Source organism: Leucoraja erinacea, chromosome 25 (assembly GCF_028641065.1).
Source record: "Leucoraja erinacea ecotype New England chromosome 25, Leri_hhj_1, whole genome shotgun sequence".
Lineage (NCBI taxonomy): Eukaryota > Metazoa > Chordata > Chondrichthyes > Rajiformes > Rajidae > Leucoraja > Leucoraja erinaceus.
Window position 1 is genome coordinate 26,406,805 of NC_073401.1, and position 24,529 is coordinate 26,431,333.

The following is a 24,529-nucleotide window of genomic DNA, read 5'->3' on the forward strand; positions in this document are numbered from 1 at the left end:
AATGAGAATACGGCATGGTGCGTTTGTGAAACACACCATATAATCCAAGTTTATCTTTATGATAGTAAATGTCCATAGAGTCATCGTGCATGGGAAAAAAGCCCATACAACCCAACTTGTCCACACCAGCCAACATGCTCCATCTACACTAGTCCCACCAGCCTGGGTTTGGCCCTCTAAACCCATCCTGTACATGCAGCTGTCCAAATGTTTCTTAAACATTGCCATAGTAAAACATTTGCTATTACCTTGGTTTAAACAGGCAGCAAGACAGTCGTTTTGTCCGGACCTTGTGACCCTGGATAAAGATTCTCATTCTAGGGTCAATGTACAGAACAGCTGTGTATGCTCTGAAGGAGCGCCGCTCTGGTTTGCTGCAAAATAGATACATCAATTAGAAAGCTAAATTCCAAATCTCCAAGCAATCATGCAATAATCCTGAGTGACCTGCTCTCCCAACACCTGAATCTCAACCTCAGTATAGAAGTTGGGAGGTTATGTTGCAGTCGTATAAGACATTGGTGAGACCGCATTTAGAAAATATTGTGTTCCGTTCTGGGCACCATGTTATAGGAAAGATATTGTCAAGCTTGAAAGTATTCAGAAAATATTTACGCGGATGTTGCCAGGACTAGAGCTACAGGGAGAGGTTGAGTAGGCTGGAGGCGCAGGAGGATGAGGGGAGATCTTACAGAGGTATACAAAATCATGAGAGGAATAGATTGTGTAGATGCACAGAGTCTTTTGCCCAGAGTAGAGGAATCGAGGATCAGAGGACATAGGTTCAAGGTGAAGGGGAAAAGATTTAATAAGAATCTGAGGAGTAACTTTTTCACACAAAAGGTGGTGGGTGTATAGAACAAGCTGCCAGAGGAGGTAGTTGAGGCTGGGACTATCCCATCATTTAAGAAAGTTATACAGGTACATGGATAGGACAGGTTTGGAGGGATATGGACCAAGCGCAGGCAATAGTGGGACTAGTGTAGCTGGGACAGTGTTTAAGAGGGAACTGCAGATGCTGGAGAATCGAAGGTTACACAAAAAAGCTGGAGAAACTCAGCGGGTGCAGCAGCATCTATGGAGCGAAGGAGATAGGCAACGTTTCGGGCCGAAACCCTTCTTCCGTCTGAAGAAGGGTTTCGGCCCGAAACGTTGCCTATCTCCTTCGCTCCATAGATACCGTAGCTGGGACAGTGTTGGCCGGTGTGGGCCAGAAGGGCCAAAGGGCCTGTTTCCACACTGTATCACTCTATGACTCAGCTTGGAGACTTGTTGACCTAATGTCCAAGGATGGAAACTACCGATATACTAACCCTCACATGCATCATGTTAAATTGGCAGATTGCAGGGATCACACCCACAATAACAGTGTCATGTCCCTCAGCTGAAAGAGTGGTAGGGAGATTAGTGTGAAGAGGAAAAGAAGATGTATAACCCTCAAGAACTTTGTTGAGAAAGTCATCACCGCTCCTCCATTTTTCAGGACAAATTGAAGAGAGAAATGGATTGATGGTGAAAATAAAAAGTAAACTGCTCGTTTTCTCTTTGTGGAACTGGTCTTCAGATTTTCATAATTATATCTTTTACTCATTTATGACTTCAAGTCATAGTGGGAGAGTCTAGGAACAGAGGCCACAGCCTCAGAATAAAAGGATGTAACTTGAGAAAGATGAGGAGGAATTGCTGTAGTCAGAGGGTGGTGAATCTGTGGAATTCATTGTCAGATTGCCATGGAGGCCAAGTCAATGGATATTTTTTATGGCAGAGATGGACAGATTCTTGATTAGTATGGGTGTCTGGGGTTATGGGGTGAAGGCAGGAGAATGGGGTTGAGAGAGAGGGAGAGATAGCTCAGCCACGATCGAACAACAGAGTAGACGATGGGCCAAATGGCCTAATTCTGCTCCTGGAACTTAAGAAATATTTAAAATTCCCAAAGGGTCTACATCAAATTCAGTATACACCGTGAGAGCTACAAACTATCAACATATTTAGATCAATATTTAAGTTTATTTTTTACTTGTTTTACAAAAGACTACCACAATATCCAACCTCCCTTTACAAGTGCAAAAGGAATGGGTGATCTGGTTCTTCATCATCAGTGAGAGAGAAGAATCAGAGGGTGGCAAGAGTGCATTTCAATCAATGGTTTATATTATCATTCAGATCCCATAGTAAAGGTTTAAATCCATATGTATTATTTAAAATTGCAAGGCATTTCATGGCAGCTTTCATCACATTAAATAGAAGTTAAGTTGTTTGCAAGGTACTGTAAGCCTTATTCACTGTGGAGATTTTTTCTTCCCCAAATAAAACACGCCCGCAGCCTCCTCACTGATTACTCACATGCCCTCAAGTGGTGGACCTGCCATCAGAATGTCTGTAGGATCAGAGATGGCATCCAGCTCTGGCTCACCATTATCCATCAGTTTAAGGTTATAAACAATCACCAAAGTACCTGCAAAGTATTAAAACAGTACAGAATGCAGTTGAGGATTTAACAAATACACTTCACAATCAATTTTCACTGTAACAATATTTCATCACACATAATGGACACATTGTTCATTTCAAGAATTGTGGAAACATCTACAATTCCACGGTAAAACAGGTCACTCTCTAACACGTGTCTGCATCAACATTTGTTTTACTTTCCGTCAACTATTCAAGTGCTAGTTTCTCACATGCTCTTCGTAACTGAAGAAACAGGAGAGAGCCAAAGAATATTCCAGCCTAATCCGCCATTGGGCATGGCAAATACTATGGCTCAAGCCCATTCATAATTTTGTCATGTCAAAGGAGGTCGTTCTTCAGGGTGGCACAATGACGCTGCAATAGAGCTGCTGCCCGACAACGATAGAGACCTGGGTTCAATCCTGACTATGGTTGCTGTCTGTACTGAGTTTGTACGTTCTCCCTGTACGTGTGAGTTTTCTCCGGGTACTTCGGTTTCCTCCCACATTCCAAAGATGAGCAGCTTTGTGGAACCATACCTTACGTGGAAAAGACTTCCAAACTTATGTCTACTCATCAGGTCTGGAGCTTAGCTTAAACTACATCGGTTGGTGTGGACTTGGTGGGCCAAAGGGCCTATTTCTGCACTGTAGCTTTAAAACTAAAGATTGAGGCAAGCCACCTTTGCCATTTTCATATCTTTACTAGCTCTAGATTTGACCATTGTAATACCATCCTAGTCAGCCTCAAATCCTCTGGTGTAGAAATTGATGCCTTACGCCAGGGGTTTCCAACGTTTTTCATCCTGTTTACCCCTAGCAACTTTAATAGCTAATGTTAGTTTCACTTATTTATGAACAACTAATGATGAACAGATACCAGAACCACACAGTCAGTCAATGAGAAAAAATATGTACAAATACAGAATCAACAAATTTACCCCAGGATGCAAACCTTTGCCTTTCGCCTTCCTTTCAATTGTGAATCATTTCTCAGTCCATCAGCACCAAAGCCTTTGCACTCCCATTCTATGCCAGTATCTCTACACTCACAACCCCAAACTTGGTCTCCACTTCTTGTTTGAAGCTCGTCACTACATCTACTAATACTTTGGGATATATTATGCTGGAACAGGTTTGTCATGGAAAAAGGTCCTTACCATTATTTTCTTTGATTTTCTCAAACTGCTCCATGACCTCCGACTTGGACTTGAATGGTGAATATTTGTAGATGAGTTCTGTTTCGATGGCAAATTTCTCAGGGTTGTCAGTCATGGGCTCCTTTGTTTTGGAATTCCATGTTGGAAGTGGAACTATCACCTGTTGTGTCCCAACCAAAAAGAACATAATTGAAATGAAGGAACCACAGCCAAGGTTTTCATGCTATCACCTCTGCATGTGAGGATTATTACTCAGCAGGTATTAAAGATTCCTATTTATTTGGTCAAGTTAACAGAATTGGTCAGAACCACAGAGGTCAATTCCTGGCCTATGTGGCGCAGTTCAATCCAACTGTCTGACAGTGGTCATATTGGAACTAATCACAGTTCCCCAAATTAGAGACCAAAAAAAAATAGGACTACCACTTCTGAGGCCACAACAGTAACAGCAGAAATGTGGAATACAAGTGGAAAAAGCAGAGAGGTCATTAAAAAAAGCATTCACTTGCTGTCAAACAGCATAAATCACGTTTAAGATTAGGCTATTGAAACACAAGTAGAATAATTGTATCTAAAAACAGAAACTAACCTCATCAATCCCTTCCTCCTCATGAAATGTTCGTGAAAGGAAAACGCAAGTCATTGTATCCTCTTTTTTGGTGAATAAAATGAAGTCTCTGCCTATTCGCATTGAGCCACTGAAGGGGATGAAAACAAAATATTTAGCATAACGATAGAGTTGCTGCCTTACAGCGAATGCAGCGCCGGAGAACCGGGCTCGATCCTGACTACGGGTGCTGTCTGTACGGAGTTTGTACGTTCTCCCCGAGACTTGCGTGGGTTTTCTCCGAGATCTTCAGTTTCCTCCCACACTCCAAAGACGTACAGGTTTGTAGGTTAATTGGCATGATAAATGTAAAAATCGTCCCTAGTGGGTATAGGATAGTGTTAATGTGCGGGGATCGCTGGTCGGTGCAGACTTGGTGGGCCGAAAAGGCCTGTTTCTGCTCTGTATCTATAAACTAAACTACATACATTTAGCGTTACTCTCTGATATGTCCAACAATTTCAAAGTGTATAATTAAATATCATCCTTAAAGTTATCGTGCGATAACACATATTAAACAATTACCATCACAGTCACTGGTTATTAAGATCTTGCAAACTGGTCACACAATGACTAGTCTGTGGTTTATCCATATCCAAGCAAATTCTAATAATGGGTTTCCCGAGGCTTCATTTTCAATGGCTCTTTTACACAAACGGCAATAGGTATATGGAACCGCCGGCAGCGGTGGCAGTTGAGCCAAGTAATATTGCAATGTTTAAGAAACATTTAGACAGGTTTGGAGTGATGTGGGCCAAACACAGGCAGGTGGGACTAGCGTAGATGGGACATGTTGGTCGCCGACGGGCCTGTTTCTACCCTTTATGATTACATGACTCTGCCAGAGTTTTGATACGTGGAAGACACATTATTAATCTATATTCTGACTTTTCTCATACTTCAAATAGGTGTTATTATTACTTCAATTTAATTTCACCATCATGGACAATGCCACATATCCCAATGAAACCCAATATAACCTCTGTTGATATAAATGCATGTCACACAAAATAAACCCCCTTCCCTTACTCCTCTGCCTCTATTATTTTATTTATGACAACAAGGCATACATCTACTTCAGACTCTCCAATTTCTTAAATATTACTGGCCCCTGGGCTTACAGAGTTTCACTATTACGCATCCTATTTAACAATTTTGGACTGATTTCCTAAATGATGTCTCATCGGCCACCCACCAGAAATTCTATTTTAAGCAGATCACCAGTCATCTGTACCACTTGAATAAGGAGGTTCCGCTCTTTCAATGTCCGCAGTAAGATGCTGCAGATGTTCTGTCAATCGGTGGTGGCCAGTGGCATCTTTCTTGCTGTCGTGTGCTGCGGTAGCAGGGCGAAGGATGCAGGCGCCGACAGAATTAACAAGCTCATCGGGAAGGCTGGCTCCGTCCAGGGAATGGAGTTGGATTCATGGGAGGTGGTCTCCTCAAACTGCCGAGCATCTTGGACAATACAGCTCACCCCCTGCATGACACACTGGTCAACCCGAGGAGCACCTTCAGCAACAGACGGGTTCCACCAAGATGCAGCACAGAACGCCACAGGAGATCCTTTTCCCCCTGTGGTTATCAAACTGTACAACTCCCCCTTCTGTCGTGGGGTAGACACCCCTTCCCTTTCTCTCCCCTCCCCCCCCCCCCCCCCCAAAGTTTGCACATCCCCAATCCTAGACATTCCACTCCTCACTTTAATTTCACGTTTCATGTTTCTTCCTGTGTTTTACGACTGTTGGCAGACCAATTTCCCTCCTGGGATGAATAAAGTTCTATTGTATCGTAATACAAGAACATGATCATATGACCACCTTTTTCATCCTAACCTAACGGTCCAAAAAAAATACCGTGCTTTCAGAGTGAAGACACTTTCATAACTCAGAATTCTAGTGACAATCAAGTAATTTCCGTTTAATTTGGTGGTGGGTGATTAATTCGTCCAGAATACTTGGGAATGAGAGCCTGTTAAATCGACCGTGACAAATCTAGCCTGCCCATCATTTTTTCCCCTCATCTCCTCTAGGTTTATAAAACCTTGTTCACACCGTTCACTACTATGAGCATTTTCGGATCGTATCTTTACAAAGTTACTGATGACAAGGTTCTCAACTACTCTAATCTTGGTCTTCAGGATGACAATTCTAATTGTTCTCCTGCCCCCCCCCCCCCCACCCCCTATATTTTATAGAATGGCCATTTATTTGACCAATCACCTCAAAAGAGCTTTGAATATTGTTGATGCTAAAGTCAGCAGCAAAACCCAAGTTGCTGCTCTAGTAGAATTTTGTCTTCAATCTTCAGTGAAGGCTTTCTTCAACACTAACAACTGTGAAATATTTCTATGGTTGCAGGTCAATTGCCTACACAACATCAGCAAGAATTATCGCTGTCATTGGGAAATCTTGTTTTAAACTATATCAATATCCCATTAGTATTTAACAATTTCTAGTATTATATAACACCAAAAACAACATAACTTGCTACTACAAAATCCCAACAATGTTTTGCTAAGAGGACAAAGTACATTTAAAAATAAATCAAATCGGACTGAAAATGGAAAAGCTTACGACTTGAGTCCATTCCCATACTGCCCGATCTGCGTGGATTCTGGGGTTCTTTTGGCTGATTTTCCAAACTGGATCACACTGGCAGCCTCATCTGTTGGGGAAGAAGTTGAGGTAACTTAAAAAAATACCAAGGACATGTCATAAACTTCCTTCATGCTGTTAATAAAGCACATCTGTCAGCACTCATTTATATTCCAATACCAGATTTCATACTGCCAAAAAGTAACGAGTTACAAAGGTAAAGAACACACACTTGAGCAGGACGGGAGCACCACATGTTAAAATTAAGGTGCTCTAGACCAAGGTGCTCCAACAATTAGAACCAAGTAACTCCAATACAGGGTGCCTGCATATGCACGGATGGGACAGGTTTAGAGGGATATGGGTCAAACTTAGACAGGTGGGACTAGTATAGATAGGACTGGTTGTTGGTTGGTGTGGGCAAGTTGGGCCGAGGGGGCTGTTTCCCCACTCTATAACTCCACGACTCGATTCATATTCCATTGCTTTCCTATTCCTGCAATGCCATTAAAAAACCAATGAGGCACATTTGAGATAAAATCAAGCATGATTTTCTAACTCTGCCTTCTGACCGAGATGTTAATCATTTGCCCTCTAAAATTAAATGCACAAATCTGTGGCATTAATTTGAAAAGATAGTTTTCTCTGAGGATCCAGCTAACTTTTACCCCTCATTCAGCATCATTAAAATAGCCTGGTCATTATCACATTGCTTTTGGGAGCTTGCTACGCACAGATTGGCTGGAGGATTCCCAACAAAAAAGCAATCATTTCACTTTTAAAATAAATAATTAGCTGTAAAGCTCTTTGCAGTCTTAAGATTCATTAAAAGCAATGCATGAATGCATTTTCAGTCCGATTTGATTTATTTTTAAATGTACTTTGTCCTCATTTCTCACATGAGAAGCTCAACAGATATCCTTGCCAAAATAAATCAAAATAAGAGTGATCTATTTTGCCAGCCGTCTGTTGACTATATTAAAACATAATTCACTGGCTATATTAAATGGAACTCAGTTCTTTGTGTGAGATTATTACGTCATTCATATATCAGTTAAACATAATTAGCAATGCCATTGTGACCTGATAATTTGCCTGTAATCAAGACTGATGAATAAATTATTGGCTAAAACACTGGGAATAATTCCCACACTTCTCATAACACTGTGTATTGTTTAACATCAATCCAATGGCAATAAGGCCTCCAATTAGTGCCTTGCTGAAAGATAGCGTTTCCGATCGTGGTACATCGGAGCAATAGCCGTGATATTTTAGGTCAAGTCACTGGAGCGCGACGAGACAACACAGAACCAACAAAGTTCCAAATGCAAGCCTGTCTAGATAGTATAATCAATTATTGGTTTTGTTTGGGAGGGGAAATGATGGGAGAAATCCAAACCTTGATTTACTGATTTAAAAAAAATCTGATTTAGTAGACAGCAGATTAGTTACTATAGCACAAATAAATGCAAATAGAAACTGCAGCATTAAAAGAATTCTTAAAGTGCCATGACTTCACGTAATTAATGATTTATTAACTGTTTTTTTACTTGATATGTCCATGAGTTTGTTAAATATAAATTGGACTGATTAAAATTAGTTGTTTTCACAAGTCATAGTACTTTCATAAAATTAAAATCATGGTTGGAAGCTTGCTCTTCAACAACCATGGATTGTTTCAGAACAGTTTTTCGGTTACCTTCACCTTAACTGCCCTCTTGAGATCCAGAACATGCCAGAAGTGAATAGTCAATATTGACCAGGCAAAGTACATTACCACAAAGAGTGGCCCTCCATGCAATCACCTATAGCTAGTTTTGTTGGAAATAAATTCACTAATCCATAACATGCCTTGGAATAGCTTGTATACTTACTGTAATCCATTCCAGTTCCATCGTCCAGAAAGCATAACATGAATGCTCCTCGAAAATCCACATTCTTTACTGGAACGTTAACAGCACAAAAGAGATAAAACGTATATGAATAAATCCATCAGTTTTGTTTATGGTTTAACAGGATGTGAATAGATGTCATATCCAGCAAGGGTAAGAATGAATAAAACTCCCTTTACCCACCAGTGCAACATTTGTAATTTCTACACCTGCGCTATTTCTAAGTGGCATACAAGAGTCATGTGTGTGCAACAATTTAAGGTGGGTGATATAAGTGAATCATCAGCAGCCAGGAACCAAAGGACTAAAGCTCGTGTTCCCAATTTATCATTGTTAAAAAAAAAGTTGCCTTTGAAATAAGAATTCAGATGTCCTGGTGGTGCAGAGACACTGCAGTATTTTGTACGACATGGAGCTCATTTATTTATACAAATTTAAATGGCCCAGCATATAGCAGGTACTTCTGTCACATAGCATCCTTACTCTGTATGTTTTGAACTAGCATAATCTTGACTCTGGTCTTACCTGCTCTCCTACGTGATTGGTACATATTGAAAAGCTATAACCAAATTAAAGATTTTTTTAATCCTTCTGTTTCTATCATCAATTTAATTTTTACTACATTTACAGTTTTGTTTTCCTCTGGGCTCCATCAAATTCCCCCACTAACTTACTGGTATCTCAGAAACAGGTTTCACAGACTTTTAATCAATTAATTTAGAAGCAGCACCAAAGCATATGTAACCATATCTTAAGCACAAACGGAAAAATTAACCTTTTTCTTCCAGCACCTTAGTGGAATGGCCATAAACCCCAAGTCAAGCCTTTTTTTGGGCCTTGCTATATCTAATTTGTTAAGAACATATAATCTATACTAAACATCTTAGAATAAAATTTACAGGATTTTAAATGATCCCATTTTCTGTGGGTCTTGTTAATAATTAATGTGCAGTATAACATTTTCTATTTTGCATTACCATTTGTTTGTTAACAGTTACATTTCAAAACTGTTAGCTAAAGTCGGGATTAAAAACATGCAAGGCCCTGAACAGAGCAGTGGAGTGCAGCAACAATGGTGAAATAACTGAGCTCAGAGTAGAAATAACAAAAAAAAACAATAAGAGGAAAATATGCTGAAATATTCATGAAAGGGACGAGGGCAATATGCCCTTCATAGTCAAACAGTCTTCAATATTCATCACCCACAGTTAAAAAGTATCCAACTGTGAATTTTGCAGGATTGCCAGCAGACATGTAGGACCACATTAGCAAACCATTTTTAGAAGTGAAAAATTGTACAGAAGACCAATTGCTCCCCAAAACAAAACTGTACTGCAGAAAGTTGCTTTGGAGGCATAATTTTTACCCCCCCCCCCAGAATCTCATCCTTTTCCGTCCCAAAATAAAAACGTTGTAGTGTCAACGAGCAACATAGCATGGAAACCGGCCGTTCAGTCTGCAAAAGATAGCAACAACCCATATAACTCTTTATTTTATTATTCCCATATTTTCATCAATTCCTCTACATTTTCTCAGAGATCGTCGGTTTCCTCCCACATTCCAAAGACGTACAGGTTCGTAGGTTAATTGGCTTGGTATAAGTGTAATTTGTCCCTCATGTATGTAGGATAGTGTTAATGTGTGGAGATCGCTGGTCAGTGCGACTTGATGGGCCGAAGGGCCTGTTTCCACGTTGTATCTCTAAATTGAACTAAACCAAACCAAGTGGTAATGAGCGTTGGACAATGCGTAAATTTGCATTTAAATGGAAATAATTTTGTTACTTCTCACCCCATGTATAGGGCCATAATTGGGTGAATATCAGAGTAAAATTAATACAGAATAAACGCAGCCAAGTTCCAAATAATGACATGACATTATGCATACGATGCCTACATGGTGTGCTTCTAAGAGCCATCATCAATCGTGTTTCTCAAGGCAGAATCCACATGAAATTACTGCTTGACTGCATGGGCAGTCGACCTGCTCTTCGGCCTCTACCACATTCATCCACCTTTTCAAGCGTTGGACAGCAACCAACTAGCAAATGTTTCCAGCTTGTCAGATTCAACCTAGTTTCTTTCCCCCGTTTGATGGAAATCTGCAAACACCACTTCAGGGACAATCTGGGCACACACTTGCACCAACGTTCCGTGGTGCAACATTCTTTAATTAATTGCAGGGTTTTTTTTTGTTTTTTTTTTTAAAACAGCGCATAGCTAATCTATATTAATCGGAAGAAGTGATTAACTTTAACTTACCAGTATATATGTCCACTCTTGTAGCACCTGCATCTCTGCAAGATTTAATAAAAGGATAAAAATTTGAGATGAAAAACTGATGTCATTTTTGCCCAAACCATTAAAGGATAAAATGCATAACCACCCCCATCCATAACCTTTTTCAACGAGGCCTCTGTTTGTACATACTCGTAAATGATTGGAAAAATAAAACAGCTTGCTCTCGGGATAAAGCCATTCAGTTCTTTCAATGTTCCACAAAGAGGTCAGGTGAAGAGTCAGGATTGTTAAACTCTTTATCTTGAATAGGCTCCATTGAACCATTTTAATATATCTCTGATATTAAATAATTGCATCCACAGTATGGCACCTACAACAGCATCAATACTACTCATTAGTGATTTAATGCCACTTTATTGGCCCACATACCCAAGTACAGTGAAATGCGTTGTTTTGCGTACAACCTGGCAACATCATGAAGCAAACCTCACCCAGGCAGTACACAAGTGTCGCCCCTTTTTGGCACGATCTTAGCGAGTATACATTTTTCACATAAACAGGATAGATTGAAATAATTAAATATTCGCAAGTACAAGGGGAAAGAAAGTACATTCATGGACATTCTTCAGCTGGATAAACACATAAATGAAACAAAAGCAGCTGCAATGGTAGAAATGAAAGGGGGCAGCAGATGTAAAGGTTATACTCCTACCTGGCATTGTCCACCAGCTCAGCCAAAGCTCCAAAAAGAAACTCATGAGTAGTTCTGAAATGTTAAAAAAAAAAAAATTTCAAGAAGAAATATTTATAATCACTTCTGAACCACTGTATTTTCAAAACATCCACATGCAAGAACATTTCAAACCATCCACAGATGCTGCCTGACCCACTGAGTTCCTCCAGCATTGTATTTTGCCTGCGTTTTTTCCACGGGTCCAAATTATATAACACTAAAAAAAAAGTGTCTTGCTGCGATAACCTCAAGTGGCAGCAATATTTTTGTTGCATTGAGAAATACTTAGGTATCCCACCTGTGGGGATTAGGGCACGGTAACAGTCCCTACAGCCTTTGTGAGGCTGCCAACCATGAATTTACATTAAGCCCTCTTCAATTCTCCCCATTGTTGAAGATTAGAATTATCACACAAAAACCTAGCAATATGAGCAAATCTTATTCACTGCAAATTTTCTGTAATAGTTTATTACAAAGAAATGCTTGGATAACAGTGGCTAATACCATAATTAAACAAACTAAGCATTATCACCTGCAATAAGCTAACGGATACTAAAGGAGTAAAAGTTATACTCCTAACATCATTAAAAATAAATACTTGTTGATTGCCTTGACAATCATAACATCGCAATGATCGGATATTTCTGAGAATCAGTGGGAAGCCTAAACGTAATCTGTCGCTGCATGATAATTATGGTTGACGATTCCTTCACACAATTTCTTCATGGGCGATTTTGTACAAAATGTATATGTTTCTTTTTACAATACTGCACACAAAAATGAGACAAATGGGGTCAAATTTCAAATTCCTTCAAAAAATTTGACAAGCGGTTTATTGGGTTCATGACTGACATAGTATCAACACCAAATATAAGAAAAGATAGCATATTGATGGCAAGTTTCTGAAAATGGCATCAGAATACAAATACATTTCGTGTAACGGTTGTTGCGTGGCGTTCACCAGTGAACTGGTTGGCAGAGTTAGTACACATATTTCTTATTCCTTTCCATGTTTATGAATACCACATGGAACAATAAAATTGCAAACACTATTTCCACTCCATTTACCCGGTCATGTAGTAGAATACCAGTTCTATCACCTGCGATGGAGATAGTCAGGTCAAGAAATGGTAGGGGAGTGTCGGTAACTATGTTTAAATTCTTTAAAATTCTTTAAACATTAGCCATTGTTTTTTAAATTATATATCTTCTAACTAATTCCCAAGTTACCATTGTCAACACATGCCTTATATCTTCATAGTTTTGTTTCAAACCCAGTTTCAGATTGAATTAAAAAAAAAAAAAAATCAGGTTTAATCTTTATCTAAAATTCATCATATTATTGCTCTTCCCCAGCGTTATCTTACCTAGCGGATTATCAGGTCTTTGCCTTCTTTTGTTCCTCAACATCCTGATCTTAAAAAAGTACCTCTTTTACAACTCAATGAATGTCTTGCTTAGAATTACTAGTTATCCCAGTCAATGTGCAACTTGAAAAGCCCATGATTATTATATTATCAATGTTACGAGCACCTCTAATTGCTGATTTATACTATGCACTAACTATTGCTATTGTTTGGGAGCCTAAAGGCAATTCTAACCAATGCTAGTTCTCTGATCAACCAAACTAATTCTACTTTTTGATTTCCTGAATTATAATCTTTCCCATCTATTACTTTTAACCATTCTTTGATATTAGGACCATGGTTTCATTTTGCCCCATCTAAAAGTGAAGTATGTCTGAATATTTAACTCCCAACTTTGCTCACCACAACCAGTCATGCCTATTTTTTTTTGTATCATTAATTCTTCCACCATCTTATGAATGCTGGACACATTTCGATAAGGAGCTTTTGTTATAAATTGGACTAATGTCATGGTCGGTCTCATTATTCATTATATACCATGGTTAAATCTGAGGTTACGTTGTTAAATAATCTTAATTCTTCAAATTGCTTCAATCACTGGTGAGAGCAGTAATAAATTATCTTTGCATCATACCTCTATTTTCTTGTGAAATAAAAGTGGACCTAATCCAAACATTAAATGTAGATCATTAGTACCCCAACTCCTAATGATATCACTGGTCCCATCAGTACTGAAGCAGACAGTGGGATGGCTGCAATACACAAATGTCTACAATATGTCAACATCTGAACCCTTCAGGATGTTTTTCCTTTGCAAGAATTCAAATTTGTTTGTCTTTTTTTTTAAAACCGAAAAGCCCGTAGCAACAATGATGTTAAGTGTTCACAAACCCCTGGGATTCCTGTTCAAAGCTAGTTTGTAGTTTCACCATTAAATTGTTCTGCTTCAATGAAAGCAGATTGCCATATCACCAATTGCCTCATGATTTGCATTGTTAAGACCACAATCTCTCCAGTGACAGCAACGGTTAATGATAAATAAAACAATGGATCTATTCTATGGGAATCATAAAAATCTGCACGCCATACATATGAACACAAACATTTCCCTTCAAAAAATAATTGTTATCTCAAAATATCAGAGCATCCAAAATAAAGCTTACAGTTTCATCAGATACAATGACTAATATCTAAAACTGTCACAAAAATAAAGACCAGGCTACAATGCCTTCACAATTGCAATGGAGTGGCGCAGGAAGTTACCTTGACTGAGCAAGGCAGAGGGGGATTTGGAACTAATGTAGGCAAATGGGATTGTATAGATAGACATGTTGGTTGGTATAGACAGTGGGCTGAAGAACCTATTTCTATGCTGTGCAATTCTATGGCTTTGAGTATATTAGCTAGTGTGAAAAGACCAGTGTGGACATATCAAATAAAGATGCAATGCCCTTACTCATTTAATGTGCACAATTCAGATGTCTTTATTTTATAAATAAGTGTCCAGTTGAAGTACAAGAGTTTCATATTCCCATGGTACCGTTCTACGCAGCCAAACTCATCTCTCTCCACACCACATCCATAGAAACATAGAAAATAGGTGCAGGAGTAGGCCATTCAATATGATCATCCAACTCGGTATCCTGTACCTGCCTTCTCTCCATACCCCCTGAACCCTTTAGCCACAACGGCCACATCTAACTCCCTCTTAAATATAGCCAATGAACTGGCCTCAACTACCTTCTGTGGCAGAGAATTCCAGAGATTCACCACTCTCTGTGTGAAAAATGTTTTCCTCATCTCGGTCCTAAAAGATTTCCCCCTTATCCTTAAACTGTGACCCCTTGTTCTGGACTTTCCCAACATCGGGAACAATCGATTCATACATAACCTACATAACATTGATTTTCCCCAACCCCAAACACCATCTTCCTCCTTTAACATTCAAGACATTCTCAATGTACACACATTGCCCAATTAATTAAAATGATGGCATTGTAAATAAGAACAGAAATCCAGATAGGAAAACTGGGTTGATTGTACAAAAATCGTACAGAATTAGCAGGATTTCTCATTTACCTTAACATAGCTTACAAAGTTAAAGACAGTTCCATTGCCCACTATCTAATAGCAGTTGAAGCTTTAGTTGCTAGGAAAACAAGCCTTCCACTTCTACAACACATCTACAATTAACTCTTATTTATCTAGAATTCTCATGCAATCAACCAAAAATATTAAGCATTTGATTCCGACTCTCAAAAGTTCTGAAGACCTGGTGAAATGCTATTAGAGTATCTAGAACAGAGTGACCAATGTTTTGACATTTCAGTTTAGTGCTAATCCCTATGCATGAAAGACTATGCAGAGCCTACATAAGAACGATCTTATTTTTATAAAACAAAAACTTTACCTGCATTTGTACTGTTATGCAAAATAAGTGTTAAACGACATTTTTAGTCAAGTTACGTTGAATGGAAGTAGTTGTCAGCCAATTAGCAGCAATATCCTCTTTGAAGATGGTGACCTGTCACTGTTTTTACTTTACTGTAACACTATTCAGTCTTTAAATAGAATTGTATAAAACAGTTAATTGAAGGGCAAGATAAGATAGTTCAGCAATTTGAAGGTTTCTGCATAGAATACTAACGTGCGATGCACAGCATTTTATTAAAAAACATTTCTCACAACCAGCGCTTGCTGAATGCACACTACATAGTCTGATAGCCACCACTTTGACATATATGAAATGGTTATCCGTGCCGATACCCGTGCACATGAAAATTGGAGCATAAGACGACAGGAGCATTTCAAAACAAAGAGGTCTCTGCCACCCAAATTGAATCTTGGTTAGACCACAGGTAGAATACTGCATACGCTTGTGGTACTTATACTGCTAAAGCGTATGGACTCACTAAGGAGGATGCAGCGAAGATTGGATGACGTTAGATTGCACAGTCCACATATCAGGAAAGGATGAACAGATTGAGTCTCTCTTTTTAAATATTCACTTTGCATGCTTTCGTCATATAAAATTCTGAAAAGGTAATGATATGGATGTAGTGACAATATTCCTTTATGTAGAGAAGATCGTAACTGGAGGCAATCACAATTGAATAGCCGCCAAAACATCCAACTGGGAATTCAGAATGGGAAAGAGCATGGAACTCATTACCATGTGAAGTGGTTAAAATGAGTAGCTGAGATTCATTTAAGAGGAAACTGTATATGTATTAGCATAGAAGGGAGAAGGGAAAAGTGTGTATTATTGATGAAAGATGTATAAATGGGTTAGATTAAACAGGCAGGTGCTGTGCTGTACATATCCATGCAAGGCCACATCATCTCTGCTGAGCTAAATAAATCATCATCACCAACTGTCAAGGAAGGGAAGTTAACTAAAGTTAATATTCAACCAGCTGCATACAACTCATGCCTGTCAATACCCAATACGGTCGGTACAATCCCCAAAACATATACGCAGATACCACCATACGAGCTGGCCAGCGTATTTAGGAACCTCCTTTAAATAAAAAAAAGTCAACATACAGAAGTAGGGATTTTTTTTCATTTGCATTGTAAATTCACAGATCAAATTAGTACATTTTCTTGCAACAAGAGCCTAACAACCTTCAGCCAAACAAACCAACCCAAACGTCAAATAATGAAGGAAGCTACAGAAAGTGGTGGGCATCGCACAGTTCATCAAGGATATTGAACACCTCACCTTTGAAGTGATGGGCAGGAGGTTCTGCATGACACCAAATATCAAAGACCCACACCACCATTGCCACATTCTCATCTACCACAGGGATGATGATACAGAGCCCAAGAATTATTATCTCCACGTTCAAGAACAGCTTCTTCCCATCAACCATGAGGCCCTTGATCCACACTGCGCAATCCTACCTCAGCAACGAACTACAAAGGACTTTTTATAGGTTACACAATATACTCCGGCTTGCACTAATATAACTGCTAATTTATTGCATTATATTTATTGTACATGTATGTGTTGTGCTGTTGCATTACCAAGCCTGTAACACTACAGCAAGTAAGCTTTTCGTTGTTCTTTTCCTGGTGAATAAGACAAACACTCTTGTCTTAACACTTGAGATTGATAAATGCAAAGTAGCAGGCAATTATTATATCTAACAGTCTATCCACCTCCTTGTGGCATTCAATGAACTTTAGTGCCTCCTCCTCCCCCATCAACATTTTGGGTTATCTTTTACGAGAAATGCAAGTGGACTGGATGGTCAAAGGACTTGGCATCCTGTGGCAAGAGATTCAGCCCTTGACTCACAAAATCTTCCCCTCCGCTCTATCTGAAATTGTATGTGAAGGAATCACCTCTACTTGGCTAGGTAAGTGCAACTCTAACACATCCAAGCAGAATGGCCATCCTAGTTTGCACAAAAAGCTGGAGTAACTCAGCGGGATAGGCAGCATCTTTGGAGAGAAGGAATGGGTGACATTTCGCTATTACAGCAATATGTACCACATACAAGATGCACTGCTACATTATGTGGCTTTTTCGATGTCAGCTTCCAAATCTATGATCTTATGTACCTCGAAAATGTAAAGCATGTGCTTGGGAACATCACCTTTAATGGAAGATGCTGGGTCTAAAACAAAATAATGGAATTCTGTATCTTGCCGCAAGTCATCAGCTCACCACTACTTCCCAACGGCAGTGTATGCTGGCTTTGCCAGTGATTCCCATAACCATAAACAATATCATTTCAGTTGCATTCAAATACATATTGTGCATGAAGTTGCACCAGATTTATATTACTGCCTTTAGTTTGGCCTTCTATGACAGTTTTTTTAAACTTTTGCACTAGATCACAAATTAAAGAATCAATGGGGACCCTTGGAGGATTCCAACTTGATGTTAGGATATGGTAAAATAAACAATCAGTAGATTTCATGGTTATAATCAGATTAGTGCAGTTAATTTGTACAGATTGCCCAAGGACCCAAAATCCAGTGGTACTGAAAAAGGAACTCAGAAAACACACATTCAACAAACAGATAATCTGTGGGCTTTTAAGAGAAGGTAAATATTGTTGCAGGGAACTAACTGATTAATACAGAGATGGAAACGTGTCACCCGCCACCGTGTCTGATCAACATGGAGATAGACAGGGCGAGGATAATCTTGAACCGAACCATTGCATCAGAATCGTGACCCACCTCCATACACCTATTGAGTTCCTTTAGCAGGTAGATACAAAATGTTGGAGTAACTCAGCGGGACAGGCAGCACCACTGGAGAGAGAGAATGGGTGACGTTTTGGTCAAGACCCTTCTTCAGACTCACCAGATGATCCAGAGATGCTGTCTGTCTTGCTGTGTTACTCCAGCATTTTCAGGGCTCTCACTTAACTTTTTTTCTCTGTTTCCAGCCGGGCAACCTAGGCAGCTTTTTAGGTTGCCAAATGACAGTTTAGTTGGTCATTTAAGGCAGCTTGCATGACACGTGCGATAATGTGCTCGGACAAAGTGCGTAGTTACCAGTCGGAATTATGCTCAATGAAGCATTCACATATTATTTCTGCTTCAAATAAAGTCACAAACTAAACATATTCACCAATCAAGATATGATATATACCACAATGACATGCAGCAAAATTATAATACAGTATATACAGTATCTCAACTCTTTTTACACGTTGCAATGAATGCAATTTCTATTATTTCTTTCCACTTCCAAACAAAAATGTGGTTGGATCATTCTGCATATGATCAATCTCGGTGAGACTAAGCGCAGGCGATCGCTTCGCACACCACCTCCACTCAGTTCGCAATAACCAACCTGATTTCCTGGTGGCTCAGCACTTCAACTCTCCCTCCCATTCCGAATCCGATCTTTCTGTCCTGGGCCTCCTCCATGGCCAGAGTGAGCCCTATCGCAAATTGGAGGACCAGCACTTCATATTTCACTTGAGTAGTCTACACGCCTGTGGTATGAACATTGGCTTCTCTAATTTAAGGCAGTCCTTGCTTTCTCTCTCCATCCCCTCCTATTCCCAGCTCTCCCACAGCCTACTGTCTCCGTGAGTTTTATTGTCTTGTGTTCCAGATAGGACAGTGAAATTCTTGCTTGCTGCAGCACAACTGAATATGTAAACATAATACAGAACAGGAGATAAAAGTTCAGTGTGTCTCTACACCATAGACCATATATATACATAATAGATAAACAGATAAAGTGCAATAGGCTGTTATTTTTCAGAGTTTGATGGTAGAGGGTCCACTCCAGTTTAAATTTAATTTGGAATATCTTTGGAGGACCAGGAAACCAAGAAACAAGAATTACTCCAGGGAGTTACTCCAACTCCAGGTAGTGATTCTGCGTTGGTTTTCAGCGTTCGCGGCGACCGGCCAGCAATGGCTGCCAGATCTCCCACAATGCAAAGGGAGGGAGAAAGTGCCCAGCGCCGACCAGTTGCCGCAGCAGTGCGCATGTGCAGGGGCGGCCGATGATGTGCTGGCTGTGGTTGTGCGCATGTGCAGGGGGAGGATGTGCAGGCCGTGGCAGTGCGCATGTGCAAGGCGGCCGGCCATGCTGGCGGATGAGGAGTGGGAGGTGAGCGGAGAACCAGCGGCCTGGACACAGATACGGATGGCAGGTGGAGACGGAGAGTGACAGAGAGAGAGGGGGGGGGGGCATTCATAGTTGAACGATAGGTGTCCCGGGTGCTTGCCAAGCCGGGCAAAATGGCACGGCTTTTAGGTTACCCGGCGGGACTGTAGGTGGCCATTGGCACCCGGGCAACCGTTAATTTCGAGCCCTGATTTTGTATCTACCTTCGATTTAAACTAGCATCTGCAGTTCTTTCCTACACACAAGTCCTTTAGCAGTTTGTTTCTTTGCTATAGTCTGGTCAATTTGTAAATACAATCCCACAACAGAATATTAATATAACCCAATTTCTTACGACCAACCAGAAATTAATAACAAATGTAGTCTTTAAATAAGGGATATCACATATACATCACAGAATGCCGCTTGTTACTTTAACTCAGGGGAATTATGTTAAGTGTTGATGAACATACAGATGGACCTGACAACTATAACACTTCATGCTTCAACCTAATGAAATGTATTATTAACATAAATATCTTATCATTCAATTTCAGTAAATGAACAAAATTTTATTTCTGGAAAATCATCAAATTAAAGGGGAAACGTGATCATTCCTAAACAGCACCACCTTCAACAGTACCGTCAAACTTACAAACACACTTTGATCAATACTTTGCTCCTTTGTCCGCATGCCTACATGTTCTGAAGAAAACATATATGCTGGTGTTTCAGAATATATAAGCATACTCAACTTACACCACTGCCGAAAATGATTAAGCTCCATGTTAATCATTTCCAATTGACTCCTATAAATTTGTCAAGAGTGTCTTATTGTCATATGTCCCAGACAATACAATGAAATTCTTACTTGCAGCTGCACAGCAGAATATGTAAACATGGTACAGTATAATAAACAAGAAAAAATATTCAGCGCAACCCTTCCACAGAATTTATTTCTCCAGCTTCAGTCGATTTAACCTTGATATTTGAAAATATACCACTACATCTGGTTAAATCTGACATGGATCTAAATAGCAAAATACAACATCTCTAGTCCCTTTTCTGGAGGATCTATTACCCACCCCCTCATTGTACAGGGTATTGGTGAGGCCAAACCTGGAGTATTGTGTACAGTTTTGGTCTCCAAATCTGAGGAATGACATTCTTGCCTTAGAGGGAGTACAGAGAAGGTTCACCAGACTGATTCCTGGGATGTCAGGACTTTCACATGAAGAAAGACTGGATAGACTTGGCTTGTACTCGCTAGAATTTAGAGATTGAGGGGGGATCTTATAGAAACGTACAAAATTCTTAGGAGGTTGGACAGGCTAGATACAAGAAGATTGTTCCCGATGTTGGGGAAGTCCAGGACAAGGGGTCACAGTTTAAGGATAAAGGGGAAATCCTTTAGGACCGAGATGAGAAAAACATTTTTCACAGAGAGTGGTGAGTCTCTGGAACTCTCTGCCACAGAAGGTAGTTGCGACCAGTTCATTGGCTACATTTAAGAGGGAGTTAGATGTGGCCCTTGTGGCTAAAGGGATCAGGGGGTATGGAGAGAAGGCAGGTACAGGATACTGAGTTGGATGATCAGCCATGATCATATTGAATGGCGGTGCAGGCTTGAAGGGCCGAATGGCCTACTCCTGCACCTATGTTTCAACAGAATTTACAAAGGCATGCACTTCCACGGTACAGAATCTTATGCTGACAGAACAAATTTGTTGCCACGTCCTAATCTTACAGTAAAAATTGTTGCCAACACAAGAAATTACAAAGGTTACTTACTGTACTTTATTGCACATGTACATCATACAGGCACCCCCCCTGTCCAAGAGTTCAAAGCAAGAACATCTTCAAAGTGGGAGCAGAGTCCAATAAATATGCCTTGGTGCAGGGATATTCTTCCTAATTTAATGAGTTACTATCTTATAATAAATGATCCACTAGCATTACATGGCACCCATCAGAAAGCTATCATTTACACGTCTTTTAAGGATATACTTGAATTATATATTTAAATTGCTTGACACAAGTTCCAGGGTGACTGATAAGCACTGGTGATACCTGTTGGGCTGGCACGGGAAGTGTCGAACATCTTCCATATTTTTAAGCAGTTACACATAATCTTGTGGATGCATAGATTCATAGCACCATCCTGGAGAAGCATATTTTCTAAGTACCGTTCTGGATGCTCCACCTCCATTGTCATTTTGAGCAAGATGTCCATGACATATGTTGAGGTTGTGATGTTTTTTGATGTTCTCTCTATTTAATTGAAGAACATTTCTGCTCTGACAGTTATTGGATGACAGAGAAAATGTGACAAATTTGAGAGGATGGAATAGCCGAAAGAGATGGTGGCGAAATGGATAGATATGATATGACCTTGATTTATAATCGCCACGCATTGCAATTAAATGATCTTTGGGTGCAATGCTGTAGTTGGAAAATAAATATTTGCAGATTTGATAAATAATAAGAAACAAAGCGTGGAGAATGCAGGAAAGGCACAGAGGAAGACAGACTGATCAAATTTGGAAAAAGCTTCAGATATATCACGCTGGCTGATGTTAAAATATTTGCGTAAAATTGATAAAGATTGCAACCTGACCAATCAGAGCCTGTTCAGTACCACAATATAGCTGCAAACCATTTGACAACAATTAAATGTCAACCATATTGGTGGGTCAGGAGTCACAGGGGGCAGTGAAGAGGGTTTTCCAAGATTACAACAGGATCCAGATGAACTGAGGAAGCGGGCCAAGGAAGAAATTGGAATTTAACTATCATGTGCGAGGTGTTCCCTTTTGATAAATTAAACCAGCACAGTACATGGAAGATCCTAGGAGAGTGATGTAGAACAGAGAGACCTAGGGATATAGATATATAGTTCTCTAAAGGTAGCAATGCAGGTGGACAGGGTCGTGAAGGCAGCATTTGGCACGCTTGCCTTCCTTCAGTCAGAGCACCGAGTACAAGAATTGGAGCACCATATTGCAAGTGTACAAGTTATTGTCGAGACCACACTTGGGCTGCTGTTTACAGGCGGGTCCCCCCACCTACAGGAAGGATGTAATTAAACTAGAAAGGAACAGAAAAAGATTCATAACAATGTTCCTAGGAATGGAGAATTTAAATTATGACAGACTGGGATCTTTTTTCCCCTGGAGCGTGGGGGGTTGAGAAGATATTTTGGAGGTATATAAAAATCATGAGGGGCTTAGATAAAGGTGAATGGAAATAGAATTTTTCTTAGGAAAGGAGAGTCTAAAAACTAGAGGACATAGATACAAGGTGAGAGGTGAAAGATTTAAAAAGGACTCAGGGAGCAACATTTACACACAGCGTTGGGTACATGGAATGAACTACCAGAGGAAATTGCAGAGGTGGGTACAATTATAATGCTTAAAATACATTTGGACAGGTACAGGCAAATGGGACTAGCTCAGATAGACCTCTTGGTCAGCATGGAGGAGCTGTGCTGAAGGGCTGTTTTTGTGCTGTGTGACTTTGTGGGGTTGGTAAGGATGGCACATTTCTCTAAAAGCTATTGAGGGGCAGGGTAGGTGGCATTTAAGAATAATCTAACAGCTGTATGGTCACCAATGTTTCTCACCACCCCCTTCCTGGATTATTGAATGTCCAATGAAACCAGCAAGTGCTCCAACTGAAACATGTACTCCAGGATTACATTGTATCTGGACCATCATCAGAGCTCTTAATGATAGCCCAATAACATAACTAAGCTCCCATACCAAAATGACTTGGTGTAAAGTTACAACCATCACTTTCCCTGACTGGAAATAGCTTTAGTATCAAACAAGAAAATGCTCAAAACAACTTAAAAATACAGAGAACAAGCCACTTCATTTGGCTGCAGAATCAAAAGGAACACCTGTCATTTCCACATTGTGTTTACTTCACAAAATAAGGACAAAATTAAGTACCTGAAAGAACAGCAATGGAAAACCAGCAAACTGCAAATGTTGGGAATCTAATATAACATTTTTAAATTAAAGCCAAGCTTCCTCAGTCTGAAATGTTAATTATTTCCCTTTTCAAAGTTGCTGCCTGATCTATTGAGTGTTCAACATTTTCTGTTTTTATTACATAAAAGAATTAGGCAGCCAAACCAAATTAAACTAATGGTTCATAACAAGCAAGAGTAAAACCACAATAGGAAAAGTAATAAAATCTGGACAGATACATTTCAAATCACTTATGTAAGAGGAATCTCGTAAGCAATACCAATTGTTTCTATTTCTTATTTTCTCATTTTTCTTATTTGAATAAAATGCTACCACATGAGATTAATCAAGTAGACATCGCATAACATAAAACTAGAGCTTCCTCCTTTAAATTATTTCATCAATGCACAATCAAAACACATTCTACATTTCCTTATAATCGTCTGCTTTGGTCTATGTTTTCACATCTTACCCTTCCATATCTCTCTCCTCTCCACTGATTCAGTCTGAAGGTCTCGACCTAAAACGTCACCCATTCCTTTTCTCCAGAGATGTTGCCTGCCCCCGAGTTACCCCAACATTTTGCGTCTATCTTTAGTGTAAACCAGCATCTGCAGTTCCTTCCTGCACGGTCTTTTTAAGTTTATCTTGAGTATAACTCAAGTTAACCCGCCTATAGTTTAAAGGGTGTAGGAAGGAACTGCAGATGTTGAGTTACTCCAGCTTTGTGTGTCTATCTTCAGTTTAATTAAAGGGCTCGAATAAACCCAGCACAATGTCAAGAATGAAGGAGAAATGAGGAACTGCAGATGCTGATTTACAAAATAAAAAGATACAAACATTCTGGAGTAACTCTGCGGGCCAGGCAGAGTTGGAGAATCCAGCATTTTTTTAATTTCATTTTAAGAGTGAATTGA

The 24,529-nt window shown here is 39.7% G+C and overlaps 1 protein-coding gene across 2 annotated transcripts in view; it reads right to left on the minus strand.

The window, feature by feature from the left end:
• Nucleotides 1-24,529, minus strand: part of morc2 (MORC family CW-type zinc finger 2) — a 49,590-nt gene that overhangs the window by 24,484 nt on the left and 577 nt on the right. For both annotated transcript variants that reach the window (XM_055655307.1, XM_055655308.1), the window contains exons 2-9: nucleotides 11,662-11,715; nucleotides 10,971-11,005; nucleotides 8,692-8,760; nucleotides 6,797-6,887; nucleotides 4,203-4,311; nucleotides 3,614-3,773; nucleotides 2,347-2,458; nucleotides 249-374 (exon numbers count right to left, since the gene is read on the minus strand). In XM_055655307.1, coding sequence (XP_055511282.1) covers nucleotides 249-374; nucleotides 2,347-2,458; nucleotides 3,614-3,773; nucleotides 4,203-4,311; nucleotides 6,797-6,887; nucleotides 8,692-8,760; nucleotides 10,971-11,005; nucleotides 11,662-11,715 — 756 coding nt within the window. The remainder of the gene's footprint in view (nucleotides 1-248; nucleotides 375-2,346; nucleotides 2,459-3,613; nucleotides 3,774-4,202; nucleotides 4,312-6,796; nucleotides 6,888-8,691; nucleotides 8,761-10,970; nucleotides 11,006-11,661; nucleotides 11,716-24,529) is intronic.